The 24,766-nt window shown below is 45.1% G+C and overlaps 1 protein-coding gene across 2 annotated transcripts in view; it reads right to left on the bottom strand.

Annotated features, from left to right (window-relative positions):
- The window catches only part of NLRX1 (NLR family member X1), a 32,693-nt gene that overhangs the window by 7,319 nt on the left and 608 nt on the right, over positions 1–24,766 (bottom strand). The window contains exons 1-5 of one of the 2 annotated variants that reach the window (XM_044282352.1): positions 22,250–22,584; positions 18,659–18,838; positions 18,488–18,576; positions 3,257–3,873; positions 710–2,103 (exon numbers count right to left, since the gene is read on the bottom strand). In XM_044282352.1, coding sequence (XP_044138287.1) covers positions 710–2,103; positions 3,257–3,873; positions 18,488–18,576; positions 18,659–18,798 — 2,240 coding nt within the window. In that variant the 5' untranslated portion in view covers positions 18,799–18,838; positions 22,250–22,584. Of the gene's footprint in view, positions 1–709; positions 2,104–3,256; positions 3,874–18,487; positions 18,577–18,658; positions 18,839–22,249; positions 22,585–24,766 lie in introns of those variants that run through there. The other variant, XM_044282353.1, reaches the window with a different exon arrangement.

Here is a 24,766-nt window from a genome sequence, read left to right on the forward strand (position 1 = left end):
CTATGGGGAAGGAATGGATGCGGAGCGCGGTCCCGAACTTCCGGGCTGGGCTCCGCTAAAAAATAGAACATGTCCTATTCTTGTCCGCAATTGCGGACAAGAATAGGCAGTTCTATGGGGGGTGCCGGCCGGGTGTATTGTGGATCCGCAATACACCACGGACGTGTGAATGGACCTTTAATCTTACTTTGTCTGTTATTATAATTAAAAATGAGAAATAGATAAAAATAAAAATAAAACAACAACAAAAAAAACCCACACCTTCCTGTGCTTCAGGGAGTTCAACCCCCACCCTTCTCACTATTCTGTGACTGGCTGTAAGTCAACTGGCTGCAGCAGGTGCCTCCATCCTCTGCAGTAGGACAAAAGCTCTGCCCTTTAGCTAAGCCTTACTCCCCCCAGTCAATCAGACTACCTCCTTTGCTCTCTGCAGGTTTTCTACAAGACTGAGTCAAGATCATGCAGAAAAGGCTGCAGACTAAGAGAGGGCAGCTATATTTCTTTATAGTCTTATCATTCATTGCTCAGTATAGTGGCCCTTTAAAACTTCCCCAGAACATGTGCATCAATATCTTCCCCAACTGTCTCCCACTTAACTGGGGGCATCTTCCCAGTAACGAGAAGCACAGCTCCAGGCCTCTCCTATAAAACGTCTACAATCTCACCCCATCCACATGAAATATTACAACCCTGTTCCAATGGTTCTCACTTCACATTCTGGCATCTCCGGAGCACAGGCGCCAATGTATGAATGGCATCAGGATCTAGGTGACAGGAGCTGAGGTCGGCATCTGTCAGCAGTTTTCCTGTTCCTCCAATTACAACGGCAACCACATTACATTTGAGTGGCGTCATGCGGACGGTGGAGAGATCCAGATCTCGAAGTGAATTTACCAGAACCGCCGAGAAACTCGGATTTTGAAACTCATACAAAAAGAAGAGAAAGTCCATTAGCTCAGAGGGTGGGAGCCTGCGAAGGCTGCGCTTCAACAGATGCTTCTTTAGAGCACGGGTGATTTTTAGGGCATCCATGTTCATAATGGTGCAGCCTAGCTGGTGAAGCATGGCTCGATTCTGACGGGACAGAAGTCCCGCCATGAAAATGGGATACAACTCAAATGCTTCTTGTCTGCCATAATTATCCCCCTCGGCTGGCTGCAAAGGTCCCTCCAGACCGAGGATGCTATAGCTTATTTGGTCTAGAACATCGTCATTATAAGAATCCTCCTCTCGAAACATTTCCGCCGTCATCATTTGAGCGATGTTTTCACGGCTATGTCCACTGACTTTTCCATAAAGCCGTGGCACTACGCGTAAAAGATTAAAAAGTGTGAAGATGCGCAAAGGAAGAAATTTAGACAACACGTTGACTACGGCCATCACGTCTTCTCCGGCTTTGCTGATCACCTCGGAAAGCTCTTTGCCCAACCGTTGCAAAGCGGTCTTATTTTCTCCCAATACGACATACAGCGCGGCTAAGTATTCCTGCATAGCAGGTATGGTGAAGACAAAGACGCTCTCTTGGCCTGGCTGGACACAGGGAGTGAGAAAAAAACGAAACGCGTCAGATCGGAAGACGTCAAGAAGGTTGAGCTCTTCCTCACTGTTCATCTGTAGGTGAAAACACTTTGTGATATCGGATTCCGTGAATTTGGTACGTCGAGAATTGCAGCCTTCATACGCCAGTTTGCCTACTGTGCGTGCTACATAAAGCATCAGGGAAATTTTAGAGGGTTGTGTTATGTCCAACACCTCACCGGCAAAGTTTAATCGTAAAAAGGTTGTGTAAATGCCCGTCAGTGTCATAGGGGATTCATCAGGCTTGGCATAGTACAGCAGGTGTAATGTAGCGCAAGTCAGCCAGCAATAAGATGGCAGGAAACAAGCAGCCGCCAACTGGCTGTGATGTTCTAGGTTGCGGCTTAACATTTCCGCCAAGTTTTCCGTTTCACGTGGGTCTGCATCTCGGTGGCCCAAGCGTAAGTGGAAGTACATCTTTTGCAGTTCCATGTCTGAAAAGCCACAGACCTCAGCAAACCGGCCGGTGTACTTCCGTGGGATTCGACTTAATGCTGAGGGACGAGTGGTCACCAACACGTTTGCCTGAAAGAGAAGATAGGAAAATGTCCATCAACAGCATTTCCATTATTTTTTTTTTATTGCACTGACTTAGCCTAGTTTCACATTTGCAGCAGAGCTCTTCAGCAGCCTGGAGTTCTCCAAATCTGGCATTGACGGATGTTACCGGAATGCCCGCTGATCCCATTGACTATAATGGGGTCTGTCAGAGATCCGACTTCTACCCAGCATATATGCAGGAATTTGGCTGGACGAAAACCACTGATTGTCTGGCTGATTCCCTGCATATTATGCCAGAACCGCCTACCGAAGAGCTGTGCTGCAAATGTGAAAAGTAGCCTTATATGCTAATTTAATGGGGTTTCTGGGAGGAAAATATTGATGATTTTCTGATCTGTGGGGGTCCGACACCTGGCACCACCACCAATCAGCTGTAGCTCCACGGCCTTTTCGAAGCATAACAGCGCCGTTTATTGTATAGTGGCTGTGCTTGGTCCTGTAGCCCTAGCCCATTCACTTGAATAGCACTAAGCTGTGCCGAGGTCATGTGACTGATGACCGTGACGTCAGGCCTAGGAAGAGACCGCTGCACTCACTGAAGCACCATGGCCTCTTCAAATACCTGATCAGCAGGAGTGCCAGGTGTTGGACCCACACCGATAAGATATTGATGACCTATCCTGAGAATAGGACATTAATATCTGTAGCCTGCAAAGCCCCTTTGACATTTCCAAAAGAGACAAAACACTTGCTATCTTATTACCATACTTTTCACTCCATAAGACGCAATTTGTCCTTAAAAAATGGGGGGGCGGGGGAGATGGCAGAGCAACTTATAGAGCGAATACTAGTGAGCAGAGTGGCAGCGCCATCTGGAGCATGAGAGGCAAGACATGTATGTCCGATAGGAGTCTTATCGGAGGTTTAATGAGGAATGGTGGTCTGACCTGAGGTCTAATAATGAATGGGGGTCTGATCTAAGGCCTGATGGTGGTCTGATCTGAGGTATGATGAGGATTGAGGGGATCAGATCTGATGCCTGATGAAAAATATTTTTTCTTATTTTCTTCCCCTGAATCCTAAATGTATCTTATGGTCTGGTGAGTCTTATGGAGCGAAAAATACAGTATTTTTTTTTACTTTCTCTTAATAAGTGCATTGTCCATATGATGTTCACCTCTGGAAGCAGGTATCCCCTCAAGAGATTTACAAGGATAGCTGCTGGTGGCAATGGTTCATTCGGGTCACTGCATAACTCAGTGCTGGCCATTCTGAAATCTAGATTCATCCACTCTAAGCTGTTCAGTATGAAGAGCACCCCAGAATAATGCTGCAGCGTGGGTAACAGTTCTCGCAGATGGAGATACTTCTTGCCAATGAGTCGCGTAAGTGAAATTGGAGCGGTAACTTGGGACAGATCTTCACAAGAAAGAGGAATGATGAGCTGAAACTCGCTCTTCCGCCCATGGCACCAATCCAGTACAAGTTTTCGGATAAGCGTGCTCTTTCCGGTACCAACTGTCCCATAAAGAACCACACTCCTGACGGGTTTTCCAGCTGCGTTTGGTTGGAACAGCTGACACACGGACATACTCTGAGGACATAATGGGCTCTGCAGTTGGGCATGAAATGTTAACTCGGACAGCGGACGCAGAATATCTTCCGGAGAACTTTCGCGGATAACAGGATCAATGTGGATGGAGTCTAGGGCAAAGGAAGGTCCAAAGTGCCTTTCTTCAGTGGGCAGACAACTGAACCAAGCTGAGAGACGTTGGCGATGCTGCTGAATCGGATCTGTAAAAAAGATGAAAGAAAACACTTTATTTTTTTACAAGGCCTTATTTAAATTAATTAAAGACAAAAAGGCAGGAAAAGTGTAAGAATACAATACAAAATCAAGAACGGAGGAGCAGAAGTAATAAAATCTTTTATACTCTCACTTAACCTCACAAGGGATGTGTACAAAACTGCAAAACCATGCAGCAAAAGTTGTGGGTGAAACATTGGCTTTCCCGAAAAATCTTGCATGTAATTAATATATACATATATATATGTTTATTTTTTTTTTTTTAAACTAGGCCTCCTGAAGAAGACCTAGAGGTAGTTTTTGTGGCACCCGCCATACCAAAAGCTTATATTAGACAGGCAGATAATCACTAACAAGTGATCGTATGAACGGGCAGTGTAATACCGCCGTTTGCTCATTCATCGGGCAATTGGAATCTTTTCTTCCGAGTCCAAGCCCTTTCCATGGCCTAAACCTCTGTTGGTCCATCACTGGACTGACATTGGTTTTATAGGATATGGTTCCGTGCAGATCAAACTTGAGGCGAGATCCAGCTTTCTCACAGAGATGAAACCTTTTCACTTTACGATTGTCACACGGTTACGGTATATGCAGGCACTGCGGACATGTCTTTTTTTCTCTTACTACCTAATACATTTCTTAATTCGCCAATACATTTATTCAGATTTTAAAATTGAAATAAGTACTTTCAGCACCTTGGCATGCCTTTCAAATAATGGGGATGAGTCCACGCAGTATGGAGATCTGTCAGTACTCCACCTTCTTGCACGACACATTTTCCAGTTGACTAAGTGATTTTAATATATCACTAAGAAACAAACTCTTCAGACGCCTGCTGTATAATGAGATTTCTCCAGTTTACAAGATTGCCTAGACTTTGCCCTAGCTATCTATTACCTGCAGAACACAATGTCTTACCATGAACAACTCTTTTTTTTTTTTAACCCTTTAAAGGCCAAGTGAGATATTCAAGGACAAAATAACCACCAGACACAATCGCGCTTTTCCTAAGACGTATGCTCACCACATACAATGCCCTGTGTTTGCTAAGTACCGAAAAGCAAAGACAATCACAAAGGCCGAAGCAATCCAAGGTCAGGGCTGTGTAACCACAAGTGTCAGCAATCCAAGGACAGTAACAAAGCCTTGAACAAGCAAATTGTCAGGTCAGAGAAAAGTCCAAGAGTGAGCGGCAATGAGACAATCCGGAAACAACTGGGCTCAACAGAGACATTTAGCTCTATGGCCAAGTGTGTGGCCGCCACGTAGGGAAACTTCCCGGTGGGCTGATGCCCAGGGGCCCGCCAGCCATGGTAAGTAATGATCTGACGCTCCCCTCCTGACTCCAGAATTCAACTGTATTGCCATCCTGAACCAACTGGAGAAGGAGGACAGAATGTGCCACAGAGGGGCAGCTTCTGGGGAGGCATTTTGTTCTGCTGGGGCAGTATTTTGGGATGCACTGTGGTATTTGGCTCTGCTGGGGTGGTATAATGTGCCGCAATATGGTATCGCTGGCCCCGCCTACTTGTGTTGGTCCTGCCTTCTGTCAACTTGGACCCGACTACAATATGGGGACGCTTACATTTTTTTTTTCAGGACCACCACTTTAGGTTCCCAGTCCACCCCTGCCTGCTGCACGACCAAAGATCACTGTGCAGCCATTGAATCAAATGGCATCGCAGCAGAATTCAAAGTTGCTGCAACCCCAAAATCACAAGCTATAGAGTGCTGGAATTTTTGTGATTGTGGGATTGCTGTAACTGACGAGTTGCACTGTTGACCCCAATTAAATCATTGGCTACACCGTTACACTGAGATATTGGTGGCGCAATGGTTGTGGTGACCAAGATGGTGATGTAACCTCATCCTAAACCTAGGATCAGGCCAAGTCTGCAGACCAAGAAATGGGATTAATCCTTCCACCCGTGGCATCAGCTTCGGACACTGGCCACCTTGGAAATCCAGCGCCTCAGCCCAAGAGAGCCAGACCGGGGACTGGTAGGAATAAAACATAAAATAAAACTTTTTTTTCTGTTAAAACCAGTCCTTTATTTCAACCTCGTTATAAGTAAAAGTTTTGCGCACACTATAAAACTGGCCTAGGCTTTTTTGGGGGGGTTTTGCACAACTTTTGTTTCTCATGAGGATGAAATAATGGACTGGTTTTAACTAAAGTAAAGAGAACTCAACATAACAAAAGCAACTCAACATATTTTTGTTAAAAGTATTACCCTCAGCAAGAGGTTCGAGCACCACCATGGGCTGAAACAGGCGAGCGTACGTTTCTTCACCGTATTTTGTTCTGACCGGAGCCCTACCAGGCATTGAAATGACAAAGCTGTGGCACAGGGGGCTGTGCAGTGTTTATAGGCAAAACACATTTATTTTACACGTTTCACCTGTAATAACTGCCTGGAAAATACAGCTATATTCACACGTAGCGGCTGAGGTGCGGTTAAAATTGCATCCGAAAAACTGCATGCAGTTTTCCAAACGTGTGTATGTGTTAGGGTACTTTCACCCTAGCGTTATTCTTTTCCGGTATTGAAATCCGGTAAAGGGTCTCAATACCGAAAAAAAAAAAAAGATCTGTTCAGTATGCATCAGGATGTCTTGCGTTCCGTCCCTTGTACGGTATTTGACCGGACAAAAAACCGCAGCTTGTTCCGGCCAAAATTCCGGAACACTACGGCACTTGACGGATCAGTCAATAATTTCCACTGAAATGTATTAATGCCGAATACCGGTACCAAGTGTTCCGGAAATTGTCGCATTGCCGGATCCGGTTTTCCAGTCTGCGCATGTGCAGTTCTTTCTAACTTTGAAAAAAAATTATACCGGATCAGTTATTCCGGATGATACCGGAAAGACGGATCCGATATTTCAATGAATACGTCTGACGGATCTGGAAGAAAAATAATATATCCGTTTGCATATGGATTTCCAGATCCAGCAGGCAGTTCCGGCAATGGTACTGCCTGCAGGATTCTAACAACGCTAGTGTGAAAGCACCCTTACAGCTCTTACATATGTAACATGTTATAGAGGAGATGGTGATTTTCTAACCTGCAGTAAGACATGTCCTTTACTGGAAAACCTTCAATGCAATTAGAACAGTCCTGTGTGAACGGAGCCACCTTGCTCCTATAGCCGACCTAACATTGCTCTTCTTAGAATGTATGTGACATTATAGGGGACCTGTCTGCTTTCCTGACACGTCTGATTCAGTAAGGAGCACCTTTCTCAGAGCTCTGAATTGTGACATTCCTCTGTTATTCCTGCTAGAAAAGTAAGCCTAAATTAATAACTGGTCGTTCTCATTCCACTTGTCAATAGGATGAGCTCCTATGTAGTCCAGCATGGTCAGCAGTGGGTGGACAGTGGCAGAGTGCGTCGGGACAAAGTGAACGTCATCATTTTAGTTGTCAGTTCATTCATTCAGTTCCAGCTGGAATAACAGAGGAACGGGCACAATGCGGACATTACAAACTTTTATGGACATATTCTACTGACAGGGGAGGATTACATGCTTTTTATCTAAGGCTACTTTCACACTGGCGTTTTGTGCGGATACGTCATGGACGGATACGTTCAGATAATACAACCGTCTGCATCCGTTCAGAACGGATCCGTTTGTATTATCTTTAAAGGGGTTCTGCACTTTCATTTCACTGATGATCTATCCTCTGGATAGATCATCAGCTTCTGATCGGCGGGGGTCCGACACCCGGGACCCCCGCCGATCAGCTGTTTGAGAAGGCAGCGGCGCTCCAGGAGCGCCGCGGCCTTCTCACTGTTTACCTCTGGGCCGCCCGCCCTCTGACGTCACGACTTGTATCAACTAGAGTGGGCGCGGCTAAGCTCTGTTCATTGAATGGAGCTTAGCCGCGCCCACTCTAGTTGATACAAGTCGTGACGTCAGTGGGCGGGCGGCCCGGCGGTAAACAGTGAGAAGGCAGCGGCGCTCCTGGAGCGCCGCTGCCTTCTCAAACAGCTGATCGGCGGGGGTCCCGGGTGTCGGACCCCCGCCGATCAGAAGCTGATGATCTATCCAGAGGATAGATCATCAGTGAAATGAAAGTGCAGAACCCCTTTAACATAGCCAGGACGGATCCGTCTTGAACACCATTGAAAGTCAATGGAGGACGGATCAGTTTTCTATTGTGCCAGATTGTGTCAGTGAAAACGGATTCCGTCCCCATTGACTTACATTGTGTGTCAGGACGGATCCGTTTGGCTCAGTGTCATCAGACAGACACCAAAATGCTGCCTCCAAAGCGGAATGGAGACTGATCGGAGGCAAACTGATGCATTCTGAGCAGATCCTTTTCCATTCAGAATGCATTAGGGCAAAACTGATCCGTTTTGGACCGCTTGTGAGAGCCCTGAACGGATCTCGCAAACGGAAAGCCAAAACGCCAGTGTGAAAGTAGCCTTAGTCAATGTGTAAGTCTACATGTAAGACAAGAATGGGCATTTTCTATCACAGTGGCGGCCCTGTGGGGTCCACAAAATGCAGAACGCACATAGGCCGGTATCTGTGTTTATGGATCCGCAATTTGTGGACCGCAAAACACTACTGTCGCCTGAATGAGCCTTTGGATAAAAACACAAGATGACATATAATAGAAGGGCCAGATAGAGCCGTCAGGACAATGTGCAACTGCACTGGAATATACAAAAAACATAGTACCATAGCTTGTAAGGCAAAAACAGACATCCCCCCTACCCAGTTCTGCTTTGGCACTTGCACATTTTTTTGCCCTTTGTACTAATTTCTGTATTATTTTCTTTCTTTTTTTTTATGCAGTTTCTGCTTATACTGTGGCTATAACAAATTAGTCTTAGAAATTAATTAATTCTATGTGTATGTGTAATTTCATGCATTCACATTATAGTGTTTTTTTTTTTACCTGTCTGTTATTTTTAGCCTCCTGCGTTTTTTTTTTATTTCTCTTATGTGAGTAATTTTGTATTAGGTTATGCTCTCTAATTCAGTTAGGTTTAGGTTTACACATCTATTGTTACAGAGATTGAGCCATCTAGTGGACAAATTAATATTGGCATCTTGTTTTCGTCCTCCTCCCTCTGGTAATATGGAATCAAGACAGGTGACGTTGCAGACCGTTTAAGGCCTCTTTCAGACGGGCGTTGCGGGAAAATGTGTGGGTGCGTTGCGGAAACATGCGCGATTTTTCAAAGCAAGTGCAAAACATTGTAATGCGTTTTGCACTTGCGTGAGAAAAATCGCGCATGTTTGGTACCCAAACCCGAACTTCTTCACAGAAGTTCTGGCTTGGGATCGGTGTTCTGTAGATTGTATTATTTTCCCTTATAACATGGTTATAAGGGAAAATAATAGCATTCTGAATACAGAATGCATAGTACAATAGGGCTGGAGGGGTAAAAAAAAAAATAAAAAAATTTAACTCACCTTAGTCCACTTGATAGCGCAGCCCGACTTCTCTTCTGTGTGCAGGAACAGGACCTGTGGTGACATCACTCCGGTCATCACATGATCCATCACCATGGTAAAAGATCATGTGATGGATCAGGTGATGACCGGAGTGACGTCACCACAGGTCCTGTTCCTGCAATCAGCAAAGAAGGAGACAGAAGAGAAGTCGGGCTGCGCGATCAAGTGGACTAAGGCAAGTTAAATTATTTTTATTTATTTTTTAACCCCTCCAGCGCTATTGTACTATGCATTCTGTATTCAGAACGCTATTATTTTCCCGTATAACCATGTTATATTGGGTCTCCATCCTGATCGTCTCCTAGCAACCGTGCGTGAAAATCGCACTGCATCCGCACTTGCTTGCGGATGCTTGCCATTTTCACGCAATCCCATTCATTTCTATGGGGCCTGCATTATGTGAAAAACGCACAAAATAGAGCATGCTGCGATTTTCACGCAACGCACAAGTAATGCGTGAAAATCACCGCTCGTGTGAACAGCCCCATAGAAATGAATGGGTCGGGATTCAGTGCGGGTTCAATGCGTTCAATCCGCGCGGAATACTCGCCCGTGTGAAAGGGGCCTAAAACCGATATTCTGATTCAGGGGATAATCTCTAGATTTATTATTCTGTAGCGTTGATCAAGAGGAAGATGAAACCTCTGTGACATAGAAGCCAATTTCCCTCATTTTAGGGGAAAAAAATTCCTTCCCGACTCCAATCAGACAATCAGAATAACTCCCTGGATCAACGACCCCTCTCTAGTAACTATAGCCTGTAATATTATTATGCTCCAGAAATACATCCAGGCCCCTCTTGAATTCCTTTATTGAACTCGCCATCACCACCTCCTCAGGCAGAGAGCTCCATAGTCTCACTGCTCTTACTGTACACATGTCTGTGTACAAACCTTCTTTCCTCCAGACGCTGAGGATGTCCCCTCGTCATAGTCAGTCCTGGGGATAAATAGATGATGGGAGAAATCTCTGTACTGACCCCTGATATATTTATACATAGTAATTAGATCTCCCCTCAGTCGTCTTTTTTCTAAAGTGAATAACCCTAATTTTGATAATCTTTCAGGGTACTGTAGTTGCCCCATTCCAGTTCTTACTTTACTTTGCCTGAACCCTCTCCAGCTCTGCTATGTCTGTCTTGTTCACAGGAGCCCAGAACATTACACTATACCTTTAGATGCAAATCTTACTGGCCTTGGCAGCAGCTGCCTGACACTGATTGCTACAATGAATGAGTAGCTGCCATTTATTTAAATGTATGGGGGAAGGGATTATGAGTATTTTGCAATATACTTTATTAGGTGATGTACTTTTTTAATTATAAAGCTGGCTGTGAAGTTGTCCTTGGGCAATGGGTTGGTAAGGAAAACCTGCCGAGCACAGCTCAGTACTGTACACAGAGGATGCTCCGGGCTCACTGCTACATGCAGATCCAGCCTGCGGCTCCCCTGTCTCCCCCCTATATATATATATACACACACACACACACACACACACTATAGGACCACTTCTGTCTGCCCCCTATATATACAGTGGATATAAAAAGTCTACACACCCCTGTTAAAATGTCAGGTTTCTGTGATGTAAAAATAAAATAAAAATGAGACAAATCTAAATAAATCATTTCAGAACTTTTTCCACCTTTAATGTGACCTATAAACTCTACCACGCAATTGAAAAACAAACTGAAATCTTTTAGGTGGAGGGAAGAGAACTAAAAAAAAACTAAAATAATGTGGTTGCATAAGTGTGCACACCCTCTTATAACTGGGGATGTAGTTGTGTTCAGAATTAAGCAATCACATTCAAAATCCTGTTAAATAGTAGTCAGCATACACTGGCCATCATGTAAAGTGCCTCTGATTAACCCCAAATATAAAGTTCAGCTGCTCTAGTTGGTCTTTCCTGAAGTTTTCTTGGTCGCATCCCCCAGCAGAAGCCATGGTCCACAGAGAGCCTCCAAACATCAGAGGGATCTCATTGTTAGAAGGTATCAGTCAGGAGAAGGAGACAAAAGAATTTCCAAGGCATTAGATATACCATGGAACACAGTGAAGACATCATCATCAAGTGGAGAGAATATGGCACAACAGTGACATTACCAAGAACTGGACGTCCCTCCAAAATTAATGAAAAGACAAGAAGAAAACTGGTTTGGGAGGCGACCAAGAGGCCTACAGCAACATTAAAGGAGCTGCAGGAATATCTGGCAAGTGCTGGCTGTGTGGTACATGTGACAACAATCTCCCGTATTCTTCATATGTCTGGGCTATGGGGTAGAGTGGCAGACGAAAGCCTTTTCTTACGAAGAAAAACATCCAAGCCAGGCTACATTTTGCAAAAACACATCTGAAGTCTCCCAAAAGCATGTGGGAAAAGGTGTTATGGTCTGATGAAACCAAGGTTGAACTTTTTTGGCCATAATTCCAAAAGATATGTTTGGTGCAAAAACAACACTGCACATCACCAAAAGAACACCATCCCCACAGTGAAGCATGGTGGTGGCAGCATCATGCCAAGGGGCTGTTCTTCTTCAGCTGGAACTGGGGCCTTAGTTAAAGGGGTTGTCCAGGTTCAGAGCTGAACCCGGACATACCCTTATTTTCACCCCGGCAGCCCCCCTGAGCCTAGCATCGGAGCATCTCATCTCGGTACGTCACCGGAACTCAGAAAAATGCCTTTGCCCTGTGCAATTTAGCGCAGGGCAAAGCAGAGCATCGGAGCATGAACTGCTCCGATGCTCATGCGAGGGGGGCTGCCTGGGTGAAAATGGAGGGCTGTCCAGGTTCAGCTCTGAACCTGGACAACCCCTTTAAGTAGAGGGAATTATGAACAGTTCCAAATACCAGTCAATATTGGCACAAAACCTTCAGGCTTCTGCTAGAAAGCTGAACATGAAGAGGAACTTCAACTTTTAGCATGACAACGACCCAAAGCATACATCCAAATCAACAAAGGAATGGCTTCACCAGAAGAAGATTAAAGTTTTGGAATGGCCCAGCCAGAGCCCAGACCTAAATCCGATTGAAAATCTGTGGGGTGATCTGAAGAGGGCTGTGCCCAGGAGATGTCCTCGCAATCTGACAGATTTGGAGTGTTTTTGCAAAGAAAAGTGGGCAAATCTTGCCAAGTCAAAATGTGCCATGCTGATAGACTCCTACCCAAAAAGAATGAGAGCTGTAATAAAATCAAAAGGTGCTTCAACAAAGTATTAGTTTAACCACCTCCCGACCGCCTAACGCAGGGATGCGTCCTGTGGGCGGCCGGGTTATTCCTCTGTCACGCATCTACGCGTCATGTCGCGAGAGCTGAGATTTCAGTTTCAGTTGATCTACATCCTGCCAGCGGCGATCGTTTGCTGGCAGGCTGTAGATGCGATTTTTTTAACCCCAAAAAGGTATATTAGACGCTGTTTTGTTAACAGCGTCTAATATACCTGCTACCTGGTCCTCTGGTGGTCCCTTTTGCTTGGATCGACCACCAGAGGACACAGGCAGCTCTGCAAGTAGCAACAATCACCACACTACACTACACCCCCCCCCCCACCGTCACTTATTAACCCCTGATGACCCCCCTGACATTGATCACCCACCTGTAAGGCTCCATTCAGACGTCCGTATGTGTTTTGCGGATCCATGGATTCGCAAAACACGGACACTGGCAATGTGCTTTCCGCATTTTGCGGATCTGCACATTGCCAGAACTATATAGAAAATGCGGACAATTGCGGACAAGAATAGGACATGTTCTTTAGGCTCTACAAAAAACGCAGTGTTCGCCCGATCAGGCCTGATCTTGTGCGCACACTTGTGTTCAGTCTGCCCCACCGCAGTGACAGAACATTTTTTTTTCTGAGCACTGCAAAAACACCGTAAAATCGCTGCGGCGCTATAAAGATCACTTTTGAGGGGCATGGCGAGTTCATAGAAGATTTTTTTTTTTTTTTGTCACAAGTTAGAGGAAATTGTAAGGAAAAAAAAAAACAAAAAAAAAAACAAAGTCTCATATTCCACTAACTTGTGACAAAAAATAAAATCTTACATGAACTCACCATACCCCTCACGGAATCCAAATGCGTAAAAATGCCCTGTGAAATCCTAAAGGTACTCATTGGAATTTGGGCTCCTTTGCGCATCTTGTATGGCGATACATCTGGTATCGCCGTACTCAGGAGAAGTTGGGAAATGTGTTTTGGGGTGTATTTTTACATATACCCATGCTGGGTGAGAGAAATATCTCTGTAAATTGAGAACTTTGTATAAAGTTTTTTCTCACACACAGTATGGGTATATGTAAAAATACACCCCAAAACACATTGCCCTACTTCTTCTGAGTACGGTGATACCACATGTGTGACGCTTTTTTGCAGCCGAGGTGCGCAAAGGGGCCCAAATTCCAATGAGTACCTTTAGGATTTCACAGCGCATTTTTACGCATTTGGATTCGAAACTACTTCTTACGCTTTAGGGCCCCTAAAATGCCAGGGCAGTATAAATACCCCACAAGTGACCCCATTTTGGAAAGACACCCCAAGGTATTCCGTGAGTGGTATGGTGAGTTCATGCAAAATTTTACTTTTTGTCACAAGTTAGTGGAATATGAGACTTTGTAAGAAAAAAATAATCAATTTCCGCTACCTTGTGACAAAAAAAATAAAAACTTCCATGAACTCGCTATGCCCATCAGCAAATACCTTAGGGTGTCTACTTTCCGAAATGGGGTCATTTGTAGGGTGTTTCTACTGTCTGGGCATTGTAGAACCTCAGGAAACATGACAGGTGCTCAGAAAGTCAAAGTGCGTAAATAAATTTTTTTGCACCATAGTTTGTAAACGCTATAACTTTTACCCAAACCAATAAATATACACTTATTGCATTTTTTTTTATCACTTGTAGAACAATAAATTTAGAGAAAAATTTATATAGAAATGTAGTTTTATTTGAAATATTTTACAACAAAAAGTGAAAGTAATTTTTTAGCAAAAATTTCGGTCATTTTCGATTAATATAAAAAAAAGTTAAAATGTCAGCAGCAATGAAATACCACCAAATTAAAGCTCTATTAGTGAGAAGAAAAGGAGGTAAAATTCATTTGGGTGGTAACTTGTATGACCGAGCAATAAACCGTGAAAGTAGTGTAGTGCAGAAGTGTGAAAAGTGGCCTGGTCATTAAGGGGGTTTAAGCTAGGGGAGCTGAGGTGGTTAAAGGGGTTGTCTCATCATGAATGATTATATTGAAGAGACTAGGGTCCAATACTGACCCCTGTGGTATCCTACTAGTAATGGTGATCTCTCCAATACTGCCCCCTGTGGTACCCCACTAGTAACGGTGACCCCTCCAATACTGCCACTTGAGATACCCCACTAGTTATGGTGATTCCTCTAATATTGCCCGCTATGGTACCCCACTAACAATGGTAACCCCTCCAATACTAACCCCTGTGGTTCCCTACTAGTAACGGTGACCCCTCCAATACTGATCCTGGTGGTACCACACTAGTAGCAGTCACACAATCTAGCAATGTACTGTTAATAATCACCCACTGATTTTATCACTGAGCCACTGTCACCCATTTTACCCCAGTCCAGGGACTTACATTCTACTGTATGAACCGAAAGGAAAAAGACATTTCATAACTAAGGCTGGGTTCACACCTGAGTGTATTCGATAAGCGCTTTTTTCAGCCGTTTTTATCGGGCGTTTTTGAGGAGTATTTTGGGGCGTTTTTGTATTTTGGAAATGCGCGTAGTACTCGCGTTTGTGTGATTAACCACAGAGGCATTCAATGAAAAACCGCAACAATACGCCCCAAAGAATCTCCTGTACTTCTTGGGGCGTAGGGCGTTTTACAGCGCGTTTGTACGCTCTGTAAAATGCTCAGGTGAGAACCATGCCCATAGGGAAACATTGGTTTTTGCCTGTTGAGCGTTTTACAGTGCATAGGAACGCGCAGCCTAATACATCATGCATTGTTCTAAATCTACTGACCACAAACTATACCAAGCAAATGGCAGTATATCTGAATCGCTAAAACATTGCAAAAGTCCCTGCTGACAGACGCTTTATGTGTTTTATGCCTGAAAAGCTGAGTTCACGCGTTCAGGGTTTTTATGCCAAAACTAGGAGTAGATCACAAAGGGAGAATAAGTACAGATACGACACAGATATGACTTCTCTTTTTTTAATTCACCCCTGGTTCTGACTTCAAAAACTGCATCAGGAAACTGAACGTGTAAAGCCAAAGAGTTTACTGCACATTACAACTATTACCACCAGATGGCGAACTTCACTTGCTTCCAGTAAGGACGCACTTTACAAGTTCCCCACACTTCATATCTGTAGTTCTTGGGTATACATTTAAAGGGGTGTGCAGAATTGGAAAAACATGGTTGTTTTCTTGTTGAAATAGCACCACACTTGTCCACTGGTTGTGTCCGGTATTGCAGCTCAGCTCTACTGAAGTCAATGGGACTGCGCTGCCATTCTGCTAGGGCTGAAACACCGGACACAACCAGTGGACAAGTGTGGTGCTATTTCAACAAGAAAACAACCATGTTTTTCCAATTCTGCACACCCCTTTAAATGTATACCCAAGAACTACAGATATGAAGTGTGGGGAACTTGTAAAGTGCGTCCTTACTCGATTGAATTGAGTAACTCGACACCAAAAAATCCTCAATGCAAATTATTTGCATCAAGGATTCTTTGCGTCATGTGACCACGGAGCACGAGTGAAGCACTTGCTATAATTACTCACCACTCCGTGGTCACCCGCCGGCCCCCACCGCGCAGCACTGCTTCCTGACACATCGTCAGGACATAGTTCGCGCTTATGTCCACTATGACCTGATGCTGTGTGACGTCAGGACGACAGTGCAGCTCGGGGCGAAGATGAAGGAGCTATGGAGCAGCGCCCCTACAGGAGAGGTAAGTATTTTATTTCACTGGGAACATGGCTAGGAGGAGAAGATGGTTGCACTGGGGGGAACCTGATGGCACTGGAGGGTTTAGTTGTGTAGGGAGGGATGGTCTTTTGTTTATAAATCAAAACAGGTGGGACACTTGGTTTGTACAATGGAGATTGTGTAACAATATTACTTGATTTTATGTACGTCTTTTACTATGCTGGATGTTACATATTGTATTCACAAAATTAATACTGTGACTGATCATGTAATGCTTTGGTAATACCTTTATTGGTTGTTACATGTATATGGTACGGACAAATTTCTTTATCTTTATTTTTGCAATTTACAGAAAATTGTTAATAAAAATTATCTGATTTAAAAAAAAAATTCTGTAGCCTGGAGAACCCCTTCAATGAAATACGACAGCTCTATAAGGCCGGGATCACACATGCAGCTTTTGAGCCAATACCAGTATTGGATCCGACGATGAAAATGTATACAGTCTTTTTAAGAGAACAATAGATTGGTCATTCCAATTCTCCACCTACTATTGTAATAGGATCACCTTCAATTAGGTTGCAAACTGTCCATAGTTTGTCCTGTCACTCTGTCACATTAGAGCCTGACTGCTTGGTACAATATTTCGTACTTAAAGAGGACCCGTCCCCTCCCTTCTCTGTTTTAGTAACGACTTGCATTTCCAATGTAATAACAATTCTGGAGCATCTATTCTTATAGCTCTATGATGCGCCAGCAGTCTGCAAGGAAGGTCCATCTGGGTGTTACTGGTTAGGGGTGTGTCCATGCCTGGTCTGACACTGGCAGCACTGATTGGACAATGTAACACTGTGCAGGGACACACTCCCGACTGGTAGCACCCAGTTGGGCTTTCATTGCAAACTGCTAGCAATTAATTCATAACTTCTAGCAGGAATAATAAAGAAATGGCCCTTGACAGTCATAATAGATGCTCCAGAATTGCTATTACATGGGGATGCAAGTGATTACTAAAACAGACATGTCAGGAGAGGGGTCAGGTCAGCCTTAAAGGGGTCCTCTAACTTCTGCAAGTGGGATTTATCAGGTAGAGAAAGTTAATACAAGGCACTTTACTAATGTATTGTGATTGTCCATATTGCTTCCTTTGCTGGCTGAATTAATTTTTCCATCACATTATAAACTGCTCGTTTCCATAGTTACGACCACCCTGCAATCCAGCAGCGGTGGCTGTGCATGCACACTTTAGGAAAAAGCACCAGCCCATGTGTGCTCCCGTGGTCTCAGCCACCAGAGTGGACAGCACTTTTTCCTATAGTGTGCGAGCACGGCCACTGATGCTGGATTGCAGGGTGGTCGTAACCATGGAAACGAGCAGCGAATAATGTGATGGAAAAATGAATTCAGCCAGCAAAGGAAGCAATATGTACAATCACATTACATTAGTAAGTGCCTCGTATTAACTTTCTCAACATGATAAATGCCATTTACTGAAGTGAGACTACCCCTTTAAAGGGAGTCTTTCACCTAAACTGACCATTATAGAACACTAATACCACGATCTGCATTATAGTCCCCCTATTGGAATGCTACTTACCGTATAGCTGCCCGTCGCTTATTTTCACTAAAAAACACTTTTATTCAATATGTTAATTAGGTTCTGAAGGTGCCCAGGCCCCTCGTTGCCCGGAGATGCCCAGGCAATAAATTATAACATGTAACTAATATATTGCACAGATATAGCAAACTTGATACGTTAATTACAACGTTGCAGCAAACTGTAAACTGATACTTAAAGGGGTACTCCCATCTCAGATATGGATGGCATATCTCTAGCGTAGGCCATCAACGTCCGATAGGTGCAGGTCCTACCTCTGTGAGCCGCTCCTATCGCCAAGTGAAGGGAGAACATCCACGCATGCACAGGAGTTGGCTGAGCCCTGGCTATCTCTTGCAGTCCCATAGAGGTGAATGGAGTGGTGGCCGCACTTGCGCAGTGCGCTCTCCATTCATTTCTATGGGACCTCCGAAAGTAGACGTGCCTGGCTCGTTTCGAAACTCCTATAGCAGTGAATGGCGAGCACGCTGCGCATGCGCAGTTAGCTCTCATCCTGTTCTGGAGATAGGAGCGGTTCCCAGAGGTGGGACCCGCACCTATCTGACATTGATGGCATATCCTGGGAGTACCCCTTTATACATGACTGAGCAGCTCCTTACCTGTTACTATCCCACTCTGACTCCTCTGAGACGTACAGGTGCCAAACATCCCATGGGACTTGGTCAGCAGGAAGACAGGGCGACCAGCCCTACAAGACACAGAGCCATTACTCCTTATGCACAGGTCTCACAGCTCCGGGATTTCAGTACATACCGCATGGACGTCCTTACCTGAAAGTGTCTTTACTAAGAACGGAGTGACACCTATGGCGTCCACTGACAGCCTGGACAGAGAGCAACCATTTCTCATGGAGAAGAAGATTACTTCGCCTAAGGACCCCCAGACGGGACACAGATCCATGGCACTGCATGGTCCCCACACGGTAAGAAGATATTATCAACACATGACACCTGGAAATACAAGAAGCAAAAAGATCAAAATGTTAAAAGGGGGTCTCCGGGATTAAAAAGGAAGTGTGGTCAATTAAAATAAAATAAAAATCTCCTGAATAGGACTGAACTGCACAAATGTTACGTGACTGACGTATGCAATGTCCCAGGCAGAGGAAGAGACCGCCGCATTCACCCAAGCACAGCAGTCCCTTTGACCCGCTGATCAGTAGAGGTGCCGGGAGACGGCCCCCCACGATCAGATATTAATCACCTACCATGATGATAGGTTATTAATATTTATATCCCGGAAAAAAAAACGTATTTAAGCCGGATTTACATGCAGTTATATGCATAAGCCCCTTTAATTTAAAGTCACAGTAATCCTGCCTATGATGATAATGGGATGACTACTGAGAAGTGATCTCTGCAGAGCAGTAGGTGTCAGCCTATTATGAGCCTCAGTGTTTGGTGTGAAATCAGGTTGGTTGATTATTATATTTTTTTTTTTTTTTTTTTTAACGTGCTAGATTTACGGCGCAAATTGCCTTGCTAGACAGTTTTGAATAATGTCTACACAAGGGAGCATGGCTATGAGGGCACGATGGTACTTGCAGATTTGCAACCGCTGGAGACCACAGGTTGAGGAATGTTTGCTTAAAGGATTCTTAAAGGGGTTGTTTCATCTGAGACTTTGATGGCATATCGCTAGGACCCACACTCATCTCTAAAACGGGCCCCCTGAAAGTGTGCAGTGTGCTGTGCTGTCCATTCATTTCTATGGAAGTTCCGAAAAAAGCTGAGCGAGTGTGATCGGCAATTTTTGGAAGTCCCATAGAAATGAATTGAGAGTGTACTGCGCAACCGCTCTATTCACTTCTATAGGACTGCTGGAAACAGCCGAACGCACTTGCTCGGCTATTTTCGGAACTCCTATAGAAATGAATGGAGGGTGGCTGTTCTCCGCTCATTTCGGGAGTCCTGTTCTGGAGATGGGTGAGGGTCCCAAAAGAGATATGCCACCAAGGTTTCAGATGAGAGAACGCCTTTAAGTTGCACCACAATTTAGCAGCAAAATATTGATCTAAAGTAAACCACTAGGTGGCGTAAGGATGAGAAATGCCACATTAAAGGGGTTAACCAATACTATAAATGGCTCCCCCTTATGCCGGGCCGCTAGGGAGGCTTGTCCCCGTCACCGCCTGTCATTGGCTGCTCCCCCCCCCCCCCCCGACACCAGATGCACGGGAAGAAGCAGCAGCGGCAGTGTGGGGACCAGGAGCGGCGCAGGGAACCAGGTAAGTATATTCTTTGTGAGGGGCCCGGCGTATGGGGGACCTTTTATAGTATTGGATAACCCCTTTAAATGACATTAAATCACAAATTACATTGCAGCTCAAATTACATTGCAGCTCGTCCAAGCAACAGCAATGAAGATCCGACATCGGCTCAATGCTGGGGGAACTGCAACATGAGAAGGATCCGTCACAACCTTTTCATGACACATTTTCTACGTTTATTATATTCTACCTTTTCTACGTGAGCTCTCTACCGGTTTCTTGGACCTCCACCCTGCACTTACTGGGCTTACAACTCCAGGGTGTGGCTGGAAACGTATGAGTAACCGCATTCTGCGTGTAGCAATCATATGGACTGAAACCAGGTCACGTTAAACTGAACTGTAATGCAAAAAAGGTATTAAAGGGGTAATCCCATCTGAGACAATGGGGGCAAATTGCTAGGACATGCCCCCACTGTCTGATAGGTGTGGGGACCCGCACCTATATCGAGAACGGAGTGGGGAAGGTGGTGACCGGAGGACCCTTGGTTTCCCCGGGTTCGGCCACCACCAAGCGCTCTCCCTATACTAGTGAATGGGAACACACCGCGCTTGCGCAGCCACCGCTCCCATTCATTACTATGGAGCCAGCGCTTGACTATTTTCGGCAGCCCCATAGAAATGAATGCGCGGCTGCCCTCCTTTACTTTGCTGCTTTAAATAAGATAAGTGCGGGTCCCAGAGGTGGGACCCGCACCTATTAGACAATGGGGGCATATTCTAGCGATATCCCCCCATTGTCTGAGATGGGAATACCCCTTTAACTGTGGTGGAGGATAGGAGAATACGGGAACACATGCCAATGAAAGGGGTTAGTTAGCGGGATAAAGCTTTTCAAGAGGTACTCCCATTGCAGATTTGTTTAGCATGTCGCTAGGATCAATGTCAGATAAGTGAAGATCTCAGAGGTAGGACCCGCATCTATCTCTAGGACGGATCCCTGAAGTGAAAGACAGTACACTATGCAAGCGTGGCCACCCTCTGTTCACTGCTATCGGAATTCGGAAAATAGCAGATTGAGCGCTGGCTCGGCTATTTCCGGAAGTCCCATAGCGGTGGCCGTGCTAGTTTTGGAACTTTTGGGAGATTATGCCATCATTGTTAAAAAAATAAAAAAAAATAAAAGAATCATTACTCACCTCCCTGGAAGAGCTGCATGGACATAACATCACAGGAAATAAGAGCAGCATGGACAGGGTCATGTGACCACAGCCGAAAACCAGACGATAGGAGCAACAAGGGTAAAAGAAATACATAATAACAAAATCACAGTGACCTTCATAAATGATTGTTTGAAAGGATGTTTTTGCAAACCAGAAAACCCTTTTGGCCCCTTGCAGACGAGCGTTCCTCCCGCAGCACCCGGCCTGACCTCCCAGCACTGACGGGGGTCACACAGCATTATGTTGATTTATGATGCTTATGATGCAATATAACCTTACAGTGTTGGAATGTACTGGATAACACTGGCATAATGCTGCCAGTGTTATCCAATACATTCCAGAACTGTAAGGGTTACATAGCATCATAAATCAGTATAATGCTATGTTAATCCAGTCAGTGCTGGGAGGTCAGGCCGGGTACTGGGACGCGGACTCGCTGCGGGAGGAACGCTCGTCTGCAAGGGGCCTTGACCCTGGGTTCAGACCTGAGCGTTCTGAAACGAGCGCTCTGTATGCGCGATTGTACGGGCGTTTACAATCGCGCATACAGAGACAGGCGTGCACACATTGTCGCGCGTTCCCGAATATCTATGTGCGGGAACGCGCGACAAACGCCAAAAAAAAGCTCAAGCACTTGTTTGAGCGTCGGGCGTTTTACAGCGCGATCGTACGCGCTGTAAAACGCCCAGGTGAGAACCATTCCCATAGGGAATCATTGGTTCTTGCCTGTTGTGCGTTTTACAGCGCGTAGGAACGCGCTGTAAAACGCTCAGGTGTGAACCCAGCCTTAGGGATAGGTTCACACGCTGCAAACATGTCGTGCAAAAAATCCACATGTTGCACTTGTATGTATGGCTCGCAAGAAAAAGCCCCAATATCTGCAGGGGCCTTCATGAAGCCACCAGCCGGGTCTCCCAGCGATCCACTTACCTGTGAGAGCCCTTGGAGATGATGTATATACTGCAGCACACAGAGGATACACACAATACCCAGAAAATAACGACCTGCGCTCCGGCCGGCACTCATCATCAAGTGGCTGCTCTCATGGTTTCGTGTATCTGATGACACAACATATTTAAGCGACTTCTCAGATTTCACAATGAGGTGGAGCTGGACACGTCCCAAGAAGAAAGGAGCTGCGGCCTCGGATAATGAGACGGCTGCCAAACTTTCTAAGTGATTCCTACTGATCACAGCGGAAGCAGATCTGCTGCTGACATCCCGCCGCTCCGCCGGATTAGGCCCCTTTCACACGAGCGAGTTTTCCCGCGCTGGTGCAATGCGTGACGTGAATGTATAGCACCCGCACTGAATCCTGACCCATTCATTTCAATGGGGCTGTGCACATGAGTTCTGCATTGCGTGAAAATCGCAGCATGTTCTGTATTCTGTGTTTTTCACGCAGCCCTGGCCCCATAGAAGTAAATGGGGCTTTAGTGAAAAACACATTGCATCCGCAAGCAAATGCGCATGCGATGCGTTTTTCACTGACGGTTGCTAAGAGATGTTGTTTGTAAACCTTCAGTTTTTTATCACAGGCGTGAAAAACGCATCAAACCGCATTTCATTCGCAAAGAAAAAAATGGAACAACTGAACGCAATCGCCGACAAAACTGACTGAACTGACTGCGAAATGGTGCGAGTTTCACTGAACGCTTTCGGAGCCCATCCGTCACACTCGTGTAAAAGAGGCCTTAGGCTCGGTCTACACGACAACACATGTCGCGCGACACATAGGGCACAACTACACTGCGACATTGATGTCGCACCAGTGTTGCGCGACAATTTTTATAATGATAGTCTATGGTGTCGCACTGAGACATGCTGCAACGCCACAGTCGCAGAAAAATCCATTTCAAATGGATTTTTTGCGACTGTCATGTCGCAGTGCGACACCATAGACTATCATTATAAAAATTGTCATACGACAAATGTCGCCGTGTAGACCTATTCTTACTGGCGTCGTCTTCTCACATGGCGATCCCTGATCTGTCCCATTTAGGCCACCTGCAGACGGGTGCCGGAGAACACACACAATTTCTAACAGCGGTTTTTGGTGCGGATTAGACGCGGTTTTGCCGCAGATCCCAAACCTTCATTGTAAAAGTGTGAAGTCCACAGCTAATTTTGAAATCCGCACTGCAGACCAATTTCCACAGGAAAAGAATCTACATGAGATTTGTGAAATGTACTACGCTGTGGTTTTTCCGCACGTGAATCCGCCCGGAAAAACATCATATTCCACCACGTGTTCAGGTGGCCTGAGGGTAAACACACACGTTCAGGATTTATGTGCGGACAAGCCGCACTGAAATCTGCAGGTGTTCGCAGGGAAATCCGTGCAGTCAATCCGCATCAATTAGCGCGGATTTGCATCCGGTCAGAAAAAATATAATAAAATGACATGCTGCGGATTTTAAAATCTGCACTGTAGGTCAAAATCCGTCCGGAAAAAATCTGCACTGCATCGTGTGCATGTTTGTTTCCTCTTCTGAAAATTATTTTATCCATTTATTTATTTTTTCTGTTCATCGAATGGATCAGAACAGAAAACAAAACGGTGATGTGAACGCGCCCTAAGGGTACTTTCACACTAGCGTTTTTCTTTTCCGGCACTTAGTTCTGTCCTAGGGGCTCTATACCGGAAAAGAACGGATCAGTTTTATTGTAATCCATTCAGGATGCATCAGGATGTCTTCAGTTCAGTCATTTTGACTGATCAGGCAAAAGATAAAACCGCAGCATGCTACGGTTTTATCTCCGGCGGAAAAAAAATGAAGACTTGCCTGAACGCCGGATCCGGCATTTTTTTCCATAGGAATGTATTAGTTCCGGATCTGGCATTCAAAATACCGGATCTGGCATTCGCATGCGCAGACCGAAAAAAATTTGAAAAAAATAAATGCCGGATCCGTTTTGCTGGATGACACCGGAAAGACGGATCCGGCATTTCAATGTATTCAATGTATTTTTTTGACTGATCGGGATCCTGATGAGTCTTACTAATGCCATCAGTTGGCATACGTTTTGCCGGATCGTCCGGCGACGGAACTGCTTGCCGGATCACTCTGTCGCAAGTGTGAAAGTAGCCTTACACCTCTTTCACACAAGCGTTACGGATTCTCTCAGGATGCGTTCAGTGAAACTCGCACGATTTCCCAAGCAATTGCGTTCAGTGTTTCAATTTTTTACGCGCGAGTGTGCGATCAGTTCTGATGAGCTATTCATTCCTAGCAACCATTAGTGAAAACTGCATTACATCCGGACTGCGATGCGTTTTTCACTGAAGACCCTTCTACGGCACCAGAGCTGCGTGAAAAGCAAAGAATACAGAACACGCTGCGATTTTCTATAGGAACTCTGCTGGTGGATTCTGTGTCAAGAATAGAGACGTCATTTTTTTTATTTTAATTTTTTTTCACAGCACAGTTTTTAAAAAGCGCAATC

The sequence above is a fragment of the Bufo gargarizans genome, chromosome 2, assembly GCF_014858855.1.
Source record: "Bufo gargarizans isolate SCDJY-AF-19 chromosome 2, ASM1485885v1, whole genome shotgun sequence".
Classification (NCBI taxonomy): Eukaryota; Metazoa; Chordata; class Amphibia; order Anura; family Bufonidae; genus Bufo; species Bufo gargarizans.